This window comes from Pantherophis guttatus, chromosome 2, assembly GCF_059756535.1.
Source record: "Pantherophis guttatus breed Tessera chromosome 2, ASM5975653v1, whole genome shotgun sequence".
Lineage (NCBI taxonomy): Eukaryota > Metazoa > Chordata > Lepidosauria > Squamata > Colubridae > Pantherophis > Pantherophis guttatus.
Genome location: NC_142064.1, coordinates 224,776,551 through 224,789,818, shown reverse-complemented (window position 1 = coordinate 224,789,818; position 13,268 = coordinate 224,776,551). Strand labels below are relative to the sequence as shown.

The following is a 13,268-nucleotide window of genomic DNA, read 5'->3' as shown; positions in this document are numbered from 1 at the left end:
GAGATTTAGCAATGGAATTGGGTCATATGGTCTATCTAATCATGAAGCAGAAAATAAATTACTAAATTTGAGCAGGACATCTGATCTATAGGGAATCGAGCAGAGAAATATTTTTATTTAGCTACAGTTGTAGTCTACTTGGTGCCTCAGTTCCATACTTATACTCAGGAAACATCTGAACATAGGCAGGCAAAAAACTGTATTATTTGGGCTGCTGACACACTATTAAGTTTCCATATTTTTCCAAACAGGTAACCAAAACTAAAGTGAACACCTCCAAGGCAAACACCCACCTTCCTCTTGTGAAATAAGTGTTTCAGGGCAAAGATTTTTCATTTCATTATTTCGAAAAGTGTTTTATACTGATGGCAAAATATGAATAATAAATGAAAATTAAATAGATTTATGTCCCATGTTTCATTAATACAGCTCTTGTGGATATTAAAAGCACAGGGCAAGTACTGTTTATCTCCTGAATAGTACTGTATATAGAATATGGATTACACATTTGTACTCGTATTTCTTAAAAATAAGTGTGCACAAATGAAAATATTATTTTCAATCAAGATTATTCACCAGCTGTTACCAACGGTTATTACTGTCAACGGATTGCTTGCAATTGAGGATAGAGATTTGCTTAATGGCCATGCAAATCACATGAAAACACGAGACCCAATTGGCAATGGTTTGATAGTTTGAGGACAATTCTTTTTTTTTTTTTAAACAGTATTTCAGATTGGACAAAGCAGTTGTACTTCTAGGAAATTTTCAGTGAGACCTTCCTCTGTATTTACCTTAAGAAGTGAGACTCACAACCCAAATAAAGGATACTTGCAAGACAATCTTCTGATTGTCCAACTTTCTCCTCAGAATCTAAACTTTCCTAAGGGATGAGTATTAGATTCAGACCAAGCCTGACTCTTGTCCCAAATGAGACACTTCAGAGGTTCACCTCTCTATAGGTCTCTGAGTTCAAAGCTGAGCCAAAAAATCTGCTCTAAAAAAGTGATTGGAGAGGAGGCATGAAGTGTAAAGTAATATTGTTTGGGAGTTGGTCATTGTTATTAACTTCTGAAATCCATTCCATTTATCCAGAAAAAAATTAATTGTTTTCTGTAATATCTGCTAATGCCATATCTTAGAATATTCCCTAAGTCTCATTCTCTTGCATCTGAATTATAAAGTATCTTGATTTTTATACGTGCCCTGTGTTACTAATTAGGTAAATTATTTCCCTTTGGCCCTTCTCCTTCCTTTTGTCCTAGCTAGCATTCCATGGTTTTAATGTACCAGCTCTACTTGGTCAGAAACTGTTAAATTGCTGGTAGCGTTAGGGGAAAAAGCTCCGATTTATGTCACAAAACAACATTTTTGTCCTCTGTGACATGTTCATAATAATTTGAATTTACATTTATCAGTTATAGCAGGAACCCACTGCACTGAGAAGCACTTCTGCAAATTCATTTTAATATCATTAACACAAAGTAAAAAGTGGGAGATTATCTCTATCCGTACAAAAGCAGCTGTTTTCAACAACATAGTTGTTACAAAAAGGACGCCATTACACAGGGTAGTAACCTCCCATATGTTGTCAGTGTTTGTGTGTGTGTGTTTGCGTGTAAATAGGCATGTGTTTACTTTAAGTCTCTCAAACAACCAATTCTCTCTCCACAATGTGTGCACCGTGTTCTTGAGGCACTTCAAGGCAGGACCGTTTTTATTCCCCAATCTTTCTAAACCACAGTTGGGAAATGTGAGATTTAAGATCATTAACTGGAAAAAAACAATTCTGGATTTTTTTAGTGATAGAGTTTGTTTGAAATGCAAGGCAAAAGGCATCGTGTCTGAAGTGTTGCAAGCCAAACTGACTGACCTAGTTGCTTCTATGAGGAATTTGAATTGGCCCTAATTCCTTGTTTTCATTAGGGGGAAGGAAGGAAGGAAGGAAGGAAGGAAGGAAGGAAGGAAGGAAGGAAGGAAGGAAGGAAGGAAGGAAGGAAGGAAGGAAATTCTTTTCCTCAACAACGGCTTACTTCTCCATTCCATTCAAATTATCTCAAAATATGCTTCTTTCGGAGGTTCTATGTATAACGAATGAATAAAGAAACATGAGGAAGAGAGCTGTATTTTAACCCGAGTTGGTCTTAATCGTGATATGAAGATGCAAACCAGTGTTCTGTTTATGGCAGATATCATAAGTGGCTTTATGCAAAACCACTGTCTCAAATTTTCACTGATCAAAATAAATAACGGCCTTTGCCTGCTTCATGAAGTTAAAGGAGCATCTTCTTCCTTGAGCAGTGTGCTCAGCTTCCAAGAACCCACAATAGCTGATAAGCTCTAAAGCTTCCCTTGTCCTAAACAAGTTGTCTTATTACAACTGCTCATAACAAGCATAGCAGAGTGGTGATGCTGTATTAGTAAAAGCAATAGCACAAAACATCTGATATACATGATCTCAGCAAGCTCGGCTAGTTATGAAAAGCTCTGAAAGCAATGAAACAACACACATTCTCTCTTTTTCCTTCCCCTACCCATACTGTCACTCTTTTTTTTAATGGGTACATGTTCATTAACAGAAGTAAATGAGCAATAAAGCATGATGGCTTTAAGTTTTCATAAAAGTAATAAAACAGCAACTTAAATCCACAAGAGGAGTTGTACTTACAGTGCAACAAATTAGTTGGGGGGGGGGGGTCATGCACAACAAGTTAGCAAGGGAAAAGAGAGACAGATCACATATTCCTTCCTTGCCATTTGCAGTAACAAACATTATTATTTTCTAGTTAAGACATACGAACACAAACTTGTCATATTGATTTTAAGAATTGCTGATGTTACATTTGACATAGTAAGATAAAAGGCAATCCGACTTGTCTTCTTCCATGGGGGAAAAATCCAAAATTGACAATTGAATATCTTTATTAGGGCTGAAGAAAACAATACAAACAACTTTCGGAATCTCTATGATACTTTGTTGGAAATATAAAAACGGGAAAAGATGTTTTCAGAATTATATGTATCACATTTCACATTTTGTGAGATGGGTGCGCCTACAAATATGATGAATAAATAAATAAAGTGACAGGGAACTTATTAGATCTGCTAATTGGGTCAGAATGTTATTCATGCTGCCATAAGGGCTGTCCCCCAGCTCTGTGAATATATTTGTGTTTGTATGAATCATGCTGTGTTTTTTTTCTTTCTTGCAATTTAATTTTTTTTTCAACCATTTTGCATTCTACAATACATAGTATAACTGGGAAAGGCTTGTATCCTTATTCATTTACTCATTATTATTTTTATTTCGGAATTCTGCCAGATCAAATCTATAAACAATTTTTTTGTTTTTCTTGTATAAGACACCGTTTTATGCTTTACTATATAGCAATAGTATATAGTATAGCAATCTAAATTATCCTTATTTACCTTGAGAATAATTTGAAAATGAAACTTGGATGGAGGAAGCATGCTGAGTTGACTGTAATAATGAATTGTGAATAAAGAAAGTTCTGTTAACATGAATATTACAATCCAGCACTTCCTATTTGGTATTGTTGGCATGTTATAATTCCATTTTTCCATTTGCAGGTTATCTTTGTACTGAAAAGTTAAAATCCCTCTCTTGTGCTTGATGTGTGCCCTTTATCTCTCTTTTCTCTCACAATAATTAAGGAAGTAATGACAGACAAAGTGTGATCACAACAACTTCACTGCCAAGAGTTGAAACACAGATGGGCCAAAAAAACGTTGACACTCCCCTCTATGTTTCAGTTAGGATAAAAGCTAAACTCCTGATTGAGGTATGAGTGAATCTGGAATTCCTCAATAACTGAGACAAAAAAACGGGCATTTCCAGAACAAGATTTTTTCTGGAATACCTCCAAGATAGAATGTCTTCAGACCTTGCCATTGTTTTATTGCAATAGTCAGCCTCTATCAAATGTACATAGTAAAATCTCACAGATCATGAAATTAATCTCCTTGGCTATTTTTGCTTCCTTAAAGACATAATGGCTCACAAAAGATTTTATAGCTGTGATATGCTTCAAGCCAATGGCATAATTCTTCAACTTCCATACCCGAGCTCAGGATTTTTCTGCCAAAAAAATTACATTCTTTGCTCAAAATAAATTCGGCCAATTCACTAAAACCCATAAGAAAATTTATGTACCCCTCAATACATGCATTAGTTGTGCTTTATTCTCAAAACAATGCTTGAATTCTTGGTTTGGTTAACAAATAATGATGCAGTCAGTATGAACAGAGAAATAAAAAGGCATTATTGAAAGCAATGGGAACAAGGGTCATAAACTCTTTAAAAATAAGATTATTTGCGAGGATTAAAAAAAAAAAAAAGCTCCACAACCAGAAGACAGCTCTCTTTCTTTTTTAAACAAAAGCTGCAGGCATTACATAAACTATGTATTTGTTCTTACATTCCACCTGAAATTCTGTGCACAAAAAGTAGGTTTTGTCTTAATACTGTCTTCCCTATGTGGTGGCCTTTTAATTTTCTAATTTTCACCTGTGTGAAACATCTCGAACAAGATACAGAAATCCACTGAAATTATTTGGAAAAAATCTAAAGGAGTAACAAATAGAGTATCATTGTGGGAATTTAAGCAAAGTTGACCACAGGGAGAAGATATGAACAATGCTTTCCTAAACCAGCTTACCAATTCTTCAAGAAGGCAGCTTAGAGTAGCAATGGGAGACTTCAATTAGCCTGCTATTTGCTAGAAAACTAACTCAGCTACAAGTGGAAGTATCCAGAGATTTCTTCTTTCTCTTACTGACAGCTCATTTTTCAGAGAGTGTAAAAAGAAACAAGGGGTCAACTATCCTAGACCTAATCTTGACCAATAGGAAGAAATGATGGATAGAGCAAAAGTACTCTCCAAGAGGAGAGCAATTATGTCCAGATGGAGTACAAGGTTAACTAGGGGATCTAGAGAAGGCAGTCATGTGTCATGGACATCAGGAAGACAGATTTTAAAGAACTCAAAAAAGTTGGTCGCCATATCATAGCTTGAAATCCAAAAAAAGTCACAGAGGTACTTGTCTATGGAGATTCTTGGTCATCCAGTTCATGTTGCCTCAAAGGTGCTTTTTCAAAAGGGGACTTTCTTTGTTTTTTTCTTGAAGACATTTTGCTTCTCATCCAAGAAGTTTCTTCAGTCCTGACTGAATGGTGGAGAAATGGAAGGATTTATATTTCTTCCATTATTATATTCCTTCCATTCTCTACCATTCAGTCAGAACTGAAGAAGCTTCTTGGATAGGAAGCAAAACGTCTTCAAGAAAAGACAAAGAAAGTCCAGTTGCCTATTTAAAAAGCACCTTTGGGTCAAAGAGGTACAGATAATCCAGAAAAAGCACAATACTAAACACGGCAGGGACAAATAAGCTTTTTGAAAAGGACAAAAGCTTTAAGAACTGAATAGGGATGAACGAGTCCTTTGGACTGCAAGGTGATCAAACCAGTCAGTCCTAGAGAAGATCAACCCTGACTGCTCTTTAGAAGGCCAGATCTTGAAGATGAAACTGAAATACTTTGGCCACTTAATGGGAAGGAAGGACTCACTGGAGAAGAGCCTAATGCTGGGAACAGTTGAGGGCAAAAGAAGAAGGGGACGGCAGAAAATGAGGTGGCTGGATGGAGTCACTGGAGCAGTCAGCATGAGTTTAAATGGTCTCTGGGGGATAGTAGAGGACAGGAAGGCCTGGAGGAAAGTTGTCCATGGGTCGGACACGACTTCGCAACTAACAACATCGAGGGATGAACAAAAACCTGTTCAACAAGATGAAAAACATAAAGGAAATATTTAAGAAAAGGAAATGGGACTGTTCACTAAAGACAATGAAAAACTGATAGCTCAAACTTGAACAATGGAATTATCAATTTTCTATTCCATTCAAGCTAAGACTCAGAAGGAGATAGGGCTTAGGTGGAATGCAAAGCATGATGGGAAGGGAAGTTTAGAATATGTTCCTAACAGAAGATAAGACGGCTAGTGGTCTTTTACATGGGGAAGATATTGGAGTAATAAAGGAAAATAGGAAGAATACAGAACCGTATAACACTTTCTTTGCATCTGTCTTCCATTAGAAGAGGGAAAGAGCTGTTCCTGATATAACTGAAGAAAGGGCAGGAAGAACTAACTGAAGAGTGCAAAGTATATTAAGAACTCATCTTGAAGAAATTCAAGACTGCAGAGTCATTTGAGTTATATTTCTAGGTGACAAATGAACTGGCAGGAATGATAAAACCCGTTACTGTAATCTTTACAAATTCCTACAGAATCGGTAAGGTGCCAGAAAGTTGGAGAAAGACCAACTTGGTATCAGAGAAGGGCGGAGGAGTAAGCCATTAGAACAGACTGTCAAGCACTGTGTCTGTGGAATTTTTAGAAAATAATGCTACCATTATTAGGAGCCAGCATGGGATTGTCAACAAGTCATTTCAGATTAAATTTATCTTTTTTTAATGGCAGAGTGATTACTCTGGTAAACTAATAGAGCACACTGTGAACAAGGCTTCTCATTATATTCCTCTGGACAAGACAGATAAATGTATACTTAACAGTACTACACTTTGGTGGATTTTCAACTGGTTGAAAAATCACAGACTAAAAAAAAAAATCACCCTTAAATAGATTTGTATTGTTCTAGAGGGAAATACCAAGTGGGAATTTCCCAGGGCTCTCTGCTTGGCCCCATACTGTGCAACAATTTACAAATGCCCTAAAGAATAGAGCAGAATGGATGCTTATTCAATTTACTGTACAGATGACATCAAGCTAGAGACAAATATCTTAGAACAAAATCACAATTAAAATTATAGTGACAATCGAGACAAATTCAGCAAGAAGATGCTCAAGTGTGGCTAGTATAAAGTCTTGCATCAGGCAGGAAAATGAAATATGTAGCTATGGACTTGAAGAAGTCCTGCCTTGATGTCACCACATGTGAAAATGATCTAGGAGTAGTAGTGTGATATAGCAGCTATGAAGGACTATACAAACTTGGGCTGTGTTAACTGAGCCATTGCATCCAGAATCAGGATATAATAATTCTTCAGTACTCTGATGCTAAGACAAGGGATGTAGAGAAGCTGAAGTGAATTCAGAGGAGACCTAATAGGATGATATGGGACCCGGACACCCTTAGAAGGGCTAGACATGCTTATCTTGGAAAAGAGGAGAGACTGATTACCATCTATAAATGTCTAAAAGTCTATACTATTCCATGTTGAACTGAAAGCAGCACAAAAAAATGTTGAACTGAAATGGAAACAAATGAGATTAAGGCTGAATATTAGAAGAAATTCCCTCACAATAAAAAGCTGTTTAGCAGTCAAACAATCTACCTAAAACATTCAAGGACACCCAGTAGTTGGGAGGGCTGGGTGATTTCCTGTCAGAAAAATTGTTTAGTGAATTCCTAAATTGAACAGGAATTGGACTACATGACCTATAAGATACCTTCCAACTTCCATCTCCATTTGGGTAGATGATATTTTTGTGTGTTCCCACAGTCCCAGGTATGTTGGATACATACAGATACAGACTCATGACAAAGATATTTTTTTCTTAAAAATAAAAATTGGTTTTCAAACTAGAGGAACAATGTGCAAAAACAGGATGGAAAGTCTGTATGTAATATAGTAAAAATTGATCACACAAGCATTGATTGTACTTGACTATAATAGGCAGCCTTTGTCTGTAATTAATAACTCCATTATTTCCTAGAGCCGATTACGCCTACATATACTGTATTCCAAAACCCAAATCAAATCTGAAGAGGTCAACAGCGAGGGGATGATAAGGGCATCCTTCATTCCTTCTATCAAGAGCAACCTTGTTAAACAGGAAAATGAGATGCTAATTTTGGCAGAACTTCTTGTACTAAATTAAGGGAATACTGCATGGTCTGGAAAAAAGAGAGTAATGGATTAGTTGAAATGGGAAACTAGGAGTTTGAGGATGTCAGGGAGATGTGCTAGAAATGAGGGACTAGTCATGTCTCGAACAAATCCAACTGAATCAACCTACTACTGCAGAACACGACAGTAGCAATGATACAAGGATAAAAATGATACAGGTACTCCTCGACCTATCACTACAATTGGGTACAAAATTTCTATAGCTAAGCAAGGTGGTTGTGAAATGAGTCACACCCAATTTTATGGCTTTTTCTGCCATGGTTGTTAAGTTAAATTACTGTAATTACTGTAGTGAATCATGTCATTAAGCAAATCTAGCTTCCTCCATTGACTTTGCTTGTCAGAAGCTGGCTGGGAATGTTGCAAACAGTGATCACATGACCCTAGGATGCAGCAACTGTCATAAATACATGCCAGTTGCCAAGGTTTGAATTTTAATCAGCTGACTGTGGGAATGCTGTGATAGTTGTAGGTGCAAGGACCAGTCACAAGTCACTTTTTAGTGCCACTGTAACTTCAAACGGTCACTAAGTGAATGTATGTACAGCAGTGGTGGGATTCAAATAATTTAACAACAGGTTCTCTGCCCTAATGACTGGCTGGGTGGGCGTGGCCAAGGGTGTGACAGCAGCACTGGGCCTCCTGCGCCCCCCCTGGGAGCAAAAATGGGCCACGGCGGGGGGAGACGTGCCGCCAACCCCCCCACCCAGTTTTGGGCCTAGGAGACCTCCCTGCACTTACCTGGGAGCCAAAATGGGATGTGTGGAGACTCCTGGAAGGGGCGGGGCAGAGCCAGCCAGCAATTTAACTACTGGTTCTCCCGAACTGGCTGAATCCCACCACTGATGTACAGTAAACCAAGGACTACCTGTGTTAATGTCAGTTATGACCCAAAGCTTTTTCTGAGTAGTACGTGGAAATGTATCCCATAGGCGCATCTTGAGACTTTTCTTATGAGAGTCTCTCTGATCCTGCATCTGGCTTCCCACAATGGAGAGACAGATGCATCTGAGCATCTGAGAAGTACATCAGCAGAACATACATAAAAGCAATTGTTCTTATTTGCTTGCTCATGATCTGAGCTACTGGTATTCACCACACCAAGCGTGCTCAATATTATATTGAGTTATAAATGACCAATCATGATTAATAACCTTTTCTTTTATAGATTTTGCATAATTCCTTGCAAGGATGACAAGGCTCATCTCATTTCATGGGAACAAACTCCTTAATTTAGAAAAGTATTGAGTGAACAATTTCCTTCTGTTTGTTCTGGATTTCCCACCACTCTTCATCATAGAAAAATCTTCAGTTCAACTATCATAAAATAACAAACTATAAGTAATTTGCATTGACAAGGAAGGGTACTATATACAGTGCTATAATATATATTTTCAGTTTAAATAGAAACTTAAGAAACCAGAGCCAAGAAATACAAGCAATATATCATAATTTCTGTAATAACCATTCTGGACCAAACAAATACTAAGAACTATAAATAATACAAAGATAATCATGGTGAGATTCCCCTTATCCGAAAGCTCAGCATTTTATATCCTCCTTTGAAATTATGGGCATTTCCCAATTGATATCTGTCCCCATGTATATAGCACAGTATATACTAGCACACTGTATGTTTGGTAGCTGGCAATCGGACTGCATTTTTGTGGAGTTAGCAACCTTAATGCAAAAGCACTTTATGACTCCATTATCAAGGACACATCACTATCTTAACCTAGAAAGGTGGCTGATATAAACTTTTATATGGATCAAGGATTAAATAAATAATTCAGAGTAGACAATAGACAGATCTGGATTGTCATATGAATATGCTTAGAACTTTTCTAAATTGTTTGTTAAAACTCTGGCCCTAGGAGTTGACATTTTTACTCCTTGGTGTTTCATTCCCTTTTGCAAAGTTTAATTACTCTTGTGGTGGTGTACTAAAAAGCTTGAAGTAAAGAAATGGTGTACAGTACAAGTACAGGAAATCTTATTCATCAAGCTGAGCCAAGGTGGTCCAACTGGAGGCCTAACCTATAACAACTGAAGCAGCAAGGGGTACCGGAATTTACTTCTCGTTTTCATTGCTTTTCCATACTGTGAGACATCCTCTTTAGCAGGATTTAGGAGGAGGAGGAGCCAGAATACTCAGTAACTCCCAGTAAATAATTTGCATCATTCTTTCCAGAGAAAATTAATTAGGTATATCTGAACTGGGACTTCAGGGATAGAGCAAGTCAAAAGGAGGTAATTTTGGCAGCTGCGTATCCTGTTATCTTGGATTCTTTCCAACTTGTAGATCTGAAGGATATAGGGAGAGTGTGTGGAGAATTATGGCTACCATGTGCTTATTCAGCTCGCCCCTGCTAGTTGATTAAAATAAAATTAAAATAGCTAACAGGAGGTAGCATTGCAGCTCCAGGTGTGTCTGGATAATTATCTCTGCCCAATACTGGGCAGAATACAGTACTGTAATTGTTACTGTAATCATTAATCCAAAACAGTCCACTGCAAATGAAGACTTCTTTTTTGAAGGTTAACAAGTATAATCTATCATGATGATCCAGGATCAGTTGGTGGGCGGAAGATTTTCAACTTCTTGGTCTAGGGCTGAAAGAGGGAGAATGGCCCCAAAGGAACAAATAAACCAAATATACAAAGTCACTGGCTTCCATGCCTTAGGGAAGACTAGAACTTGGTTTCATGTTTTTAATCCAGCACCTTAACCACAATGCCACATTGGCTCTCATACGGTATTCGCAGTATTTACCTTTTAATATTTTGCACTAAATTTTCAAAATTTTGTGAGCCCTGTTGAGTAAATTGAATGAATGAATAAAGTTTTTTAATGTATGATTTTTACTTTTTAGAGACTCTCTACTGAATGAGAAATCATTTAGAGAGAATTATGGTATAATATGTGTTAGATATTGGCTACAGAGAAATTGGAGGGAAAAAAGGAGCGGGGAAAAACTCGAACCTTATTGGTCAGAACGCCTGGCAGCTCTCTCTATAAGGAGAGCTGTCAGGCAGCCTGCTGCTGGATTCTGTATATAGTTATAATAAAGAACTGTTGTACTAGCCTGGCTCCTGTCTCTTCAATCACCGAATACAACAATATATGCACACTTCATTAATGAAAAGAGAAATGGATTGGTTAGTGAAATTCAGACGCAAAGAGCAGCTCAGCAATCCATGCCTTCCAAAGTAAAAAAAAAAAAAAAAATCTGATAAAAGTAGCAAAAATCCACCAGCACTTCAAAGCTAGAAATATAACTAGAAAGAACTACATATTGTAATCTCACAAAGGAGATTGATGGACATGGCAGTAATGTCTATGTCATAGAAACTCCGGTGTACAAACTCCTCTCTGGATAACACCAAAATAGGACAACACCTACTTGAGTGGTTTTTAAAATTAACTGCTTTTCATTGTGCCGATTTACAATTAGATTCTGCTGTCAGCAAAAGGCTTCTGTTGTTCTCTGCCTTTAACTAATTTTCGTTCTCTTACTCTTTACTTAAAATCTTACTACTTGAACTGACCTTAGCAACAACTTTATGAGTCACTTAATGCTTTCCTATGGCTCCCTCTTTGCTTACCCTATTTGACCTGCCTATTAACATTTTTAAAAGATGCTCCTCAATTCTCCAAGTTGCTATCAAGCAATGTTGTCTGTAGAACTAATACTTCTTATTCTCATTTCAATTAAAGCAATAATGGCTGAATTAGTCTCTATGCTCTGCAGTTTAGAAGGAATACAAGAATAAAGCAACAGCAGGAGTGATTTAGTGAGAGCTCAGTCATGACTGTTGGAAGGAAGAGTGTTCAAATCCTATGCAAGACATAGTTTTGCTAGCTAGCATGGCTCAGGTCAATTTCTCCAATGTTCAACTCTCACCCAGTAAAACTAAATGGCTTACTTGACACGATATTTGTAAAAACAAAGTACTTATGTGCCATCTTTTATAGAAAGAGGAGGAATCCCCTCCCCCGCACAAAATCAATCAATTTTTATCTTCAAACCATCTATAAATGCAGAAGCCAAAATCTGGTATCATATGGATGTTTGATCACAAAACTCATAAATCATGTCCCTGGCTAGGGCTCAAGAACTTGCAGTCTGAAACCCCTGGAAGACTTTCAGTTGATTGATTCAATATTAGCATATTCTCTGTTGGGATTTTAGAATACCTACCTCCTCCAAATACAAAAATGCCTATGATTGGATCCAGCGTTTCAGAAACACTGTCAGATTAGACTCTTCAAAATATGGATATAATATGATACATCATGAACAACTTTCCTTGGTGACAACATTAGAGTTATCCCACCAACTTCCATACTACCTGGCCTCAAAAACAAGCAATCCCTTAAGCTTGTTCAAGAATCAACACCTTGAATGTATCTTCTTTAGCAAATCTTTATGGATAATGGGAAATTAAGAATCATGGAATATTGATGATTTTGAGATCATTTAGATTAGTCTAAACCAATATTCTAAAGCAGAGAAACATCAATAGACACAAATAACACACACACAAAATAAGATTATAGAGATCTCTCTCTTCTATAGAGAGAACTGATTCCTTTTCCTTTTTCCTCAAGTCCCAGCCCTACAAAGCACAATAAATTAATGCAACATTAAAGATTATCCAAGCAGACACACATACACCCATTACCACACCTCCATTTCTTTCAGGACAGGATGGTCTTCTATTCCTGGAAAGAGGACTCTCATGGCATAGGTGCAATAATCCAAAAAGGGGATGCCAGCCCCATCCAAGTCATTGGTCAGTTCATGGATATCAGTCTGCAGCTCAGCAAAAGCTGGGGAGGAAACAGCAGATTTAAAAGGGTGCCCAGATAAACCTCCCTTTCAAAAATTCAATGGACTAATACTGCAAATTGTAGTGTGCAGCTAAAATGTTGTTTAAAGTGGAAATATAATTAATTCATTAAAATTGTATCATAGCTTACTTAAGTATGAAAAGAAAACCTAGAAGGATTTATGTTCCCAAAACTCTACCGGTAGGGATTTCTTCAATGAAAATAGTTTAGTCTTCTGACACTGAAGAATCAAGTGGATTAAAACTTCAGTGCGAACTTTGACTTGAACTTATATACAAAAAAGGTACTAAAAATGAAAAGAAAAAAAAAACAAGGCAGAGTTTTTCTTTAAGGAAGACTAGACTATACAATAGAAAAGTGAGCCTCTCCCCTTCTTTCCCATCTTTCAAATGGAAGGACCATTTGTGGAATCCTTGGTGGTCTCTGACCCTAGTTGTTTGCTTGCAGCCACGGTGGCACAGTGGT

General features: G+C 37.3%; 1 protein-coding gene across 5 annotated transcripts in view; it reads right to left on the bottom strand.

The window, feature by feature from the left end:
* Positions 1-13,268, bottom strand: part of PLXNA1 (plexin A1) — a 395,502-nt gene that overhangs the window by 44,961 nt on the left and 337,273 nt on the right. For all 5 annotated transcript variants that reach the window (XM_060688304.2, XM_060688308.2, XM_060688309.2 and 2 more), the window contains exon 21: positions 12,640-12,782. In XM_060688304.2, coding sequence (XP_060544287.2) covers positions 12,640-12,782 — 143 coding nt within the window. The remainder of the gene's footprint in view (positions 1-12,639; positions 12,783-13,268) is intronic.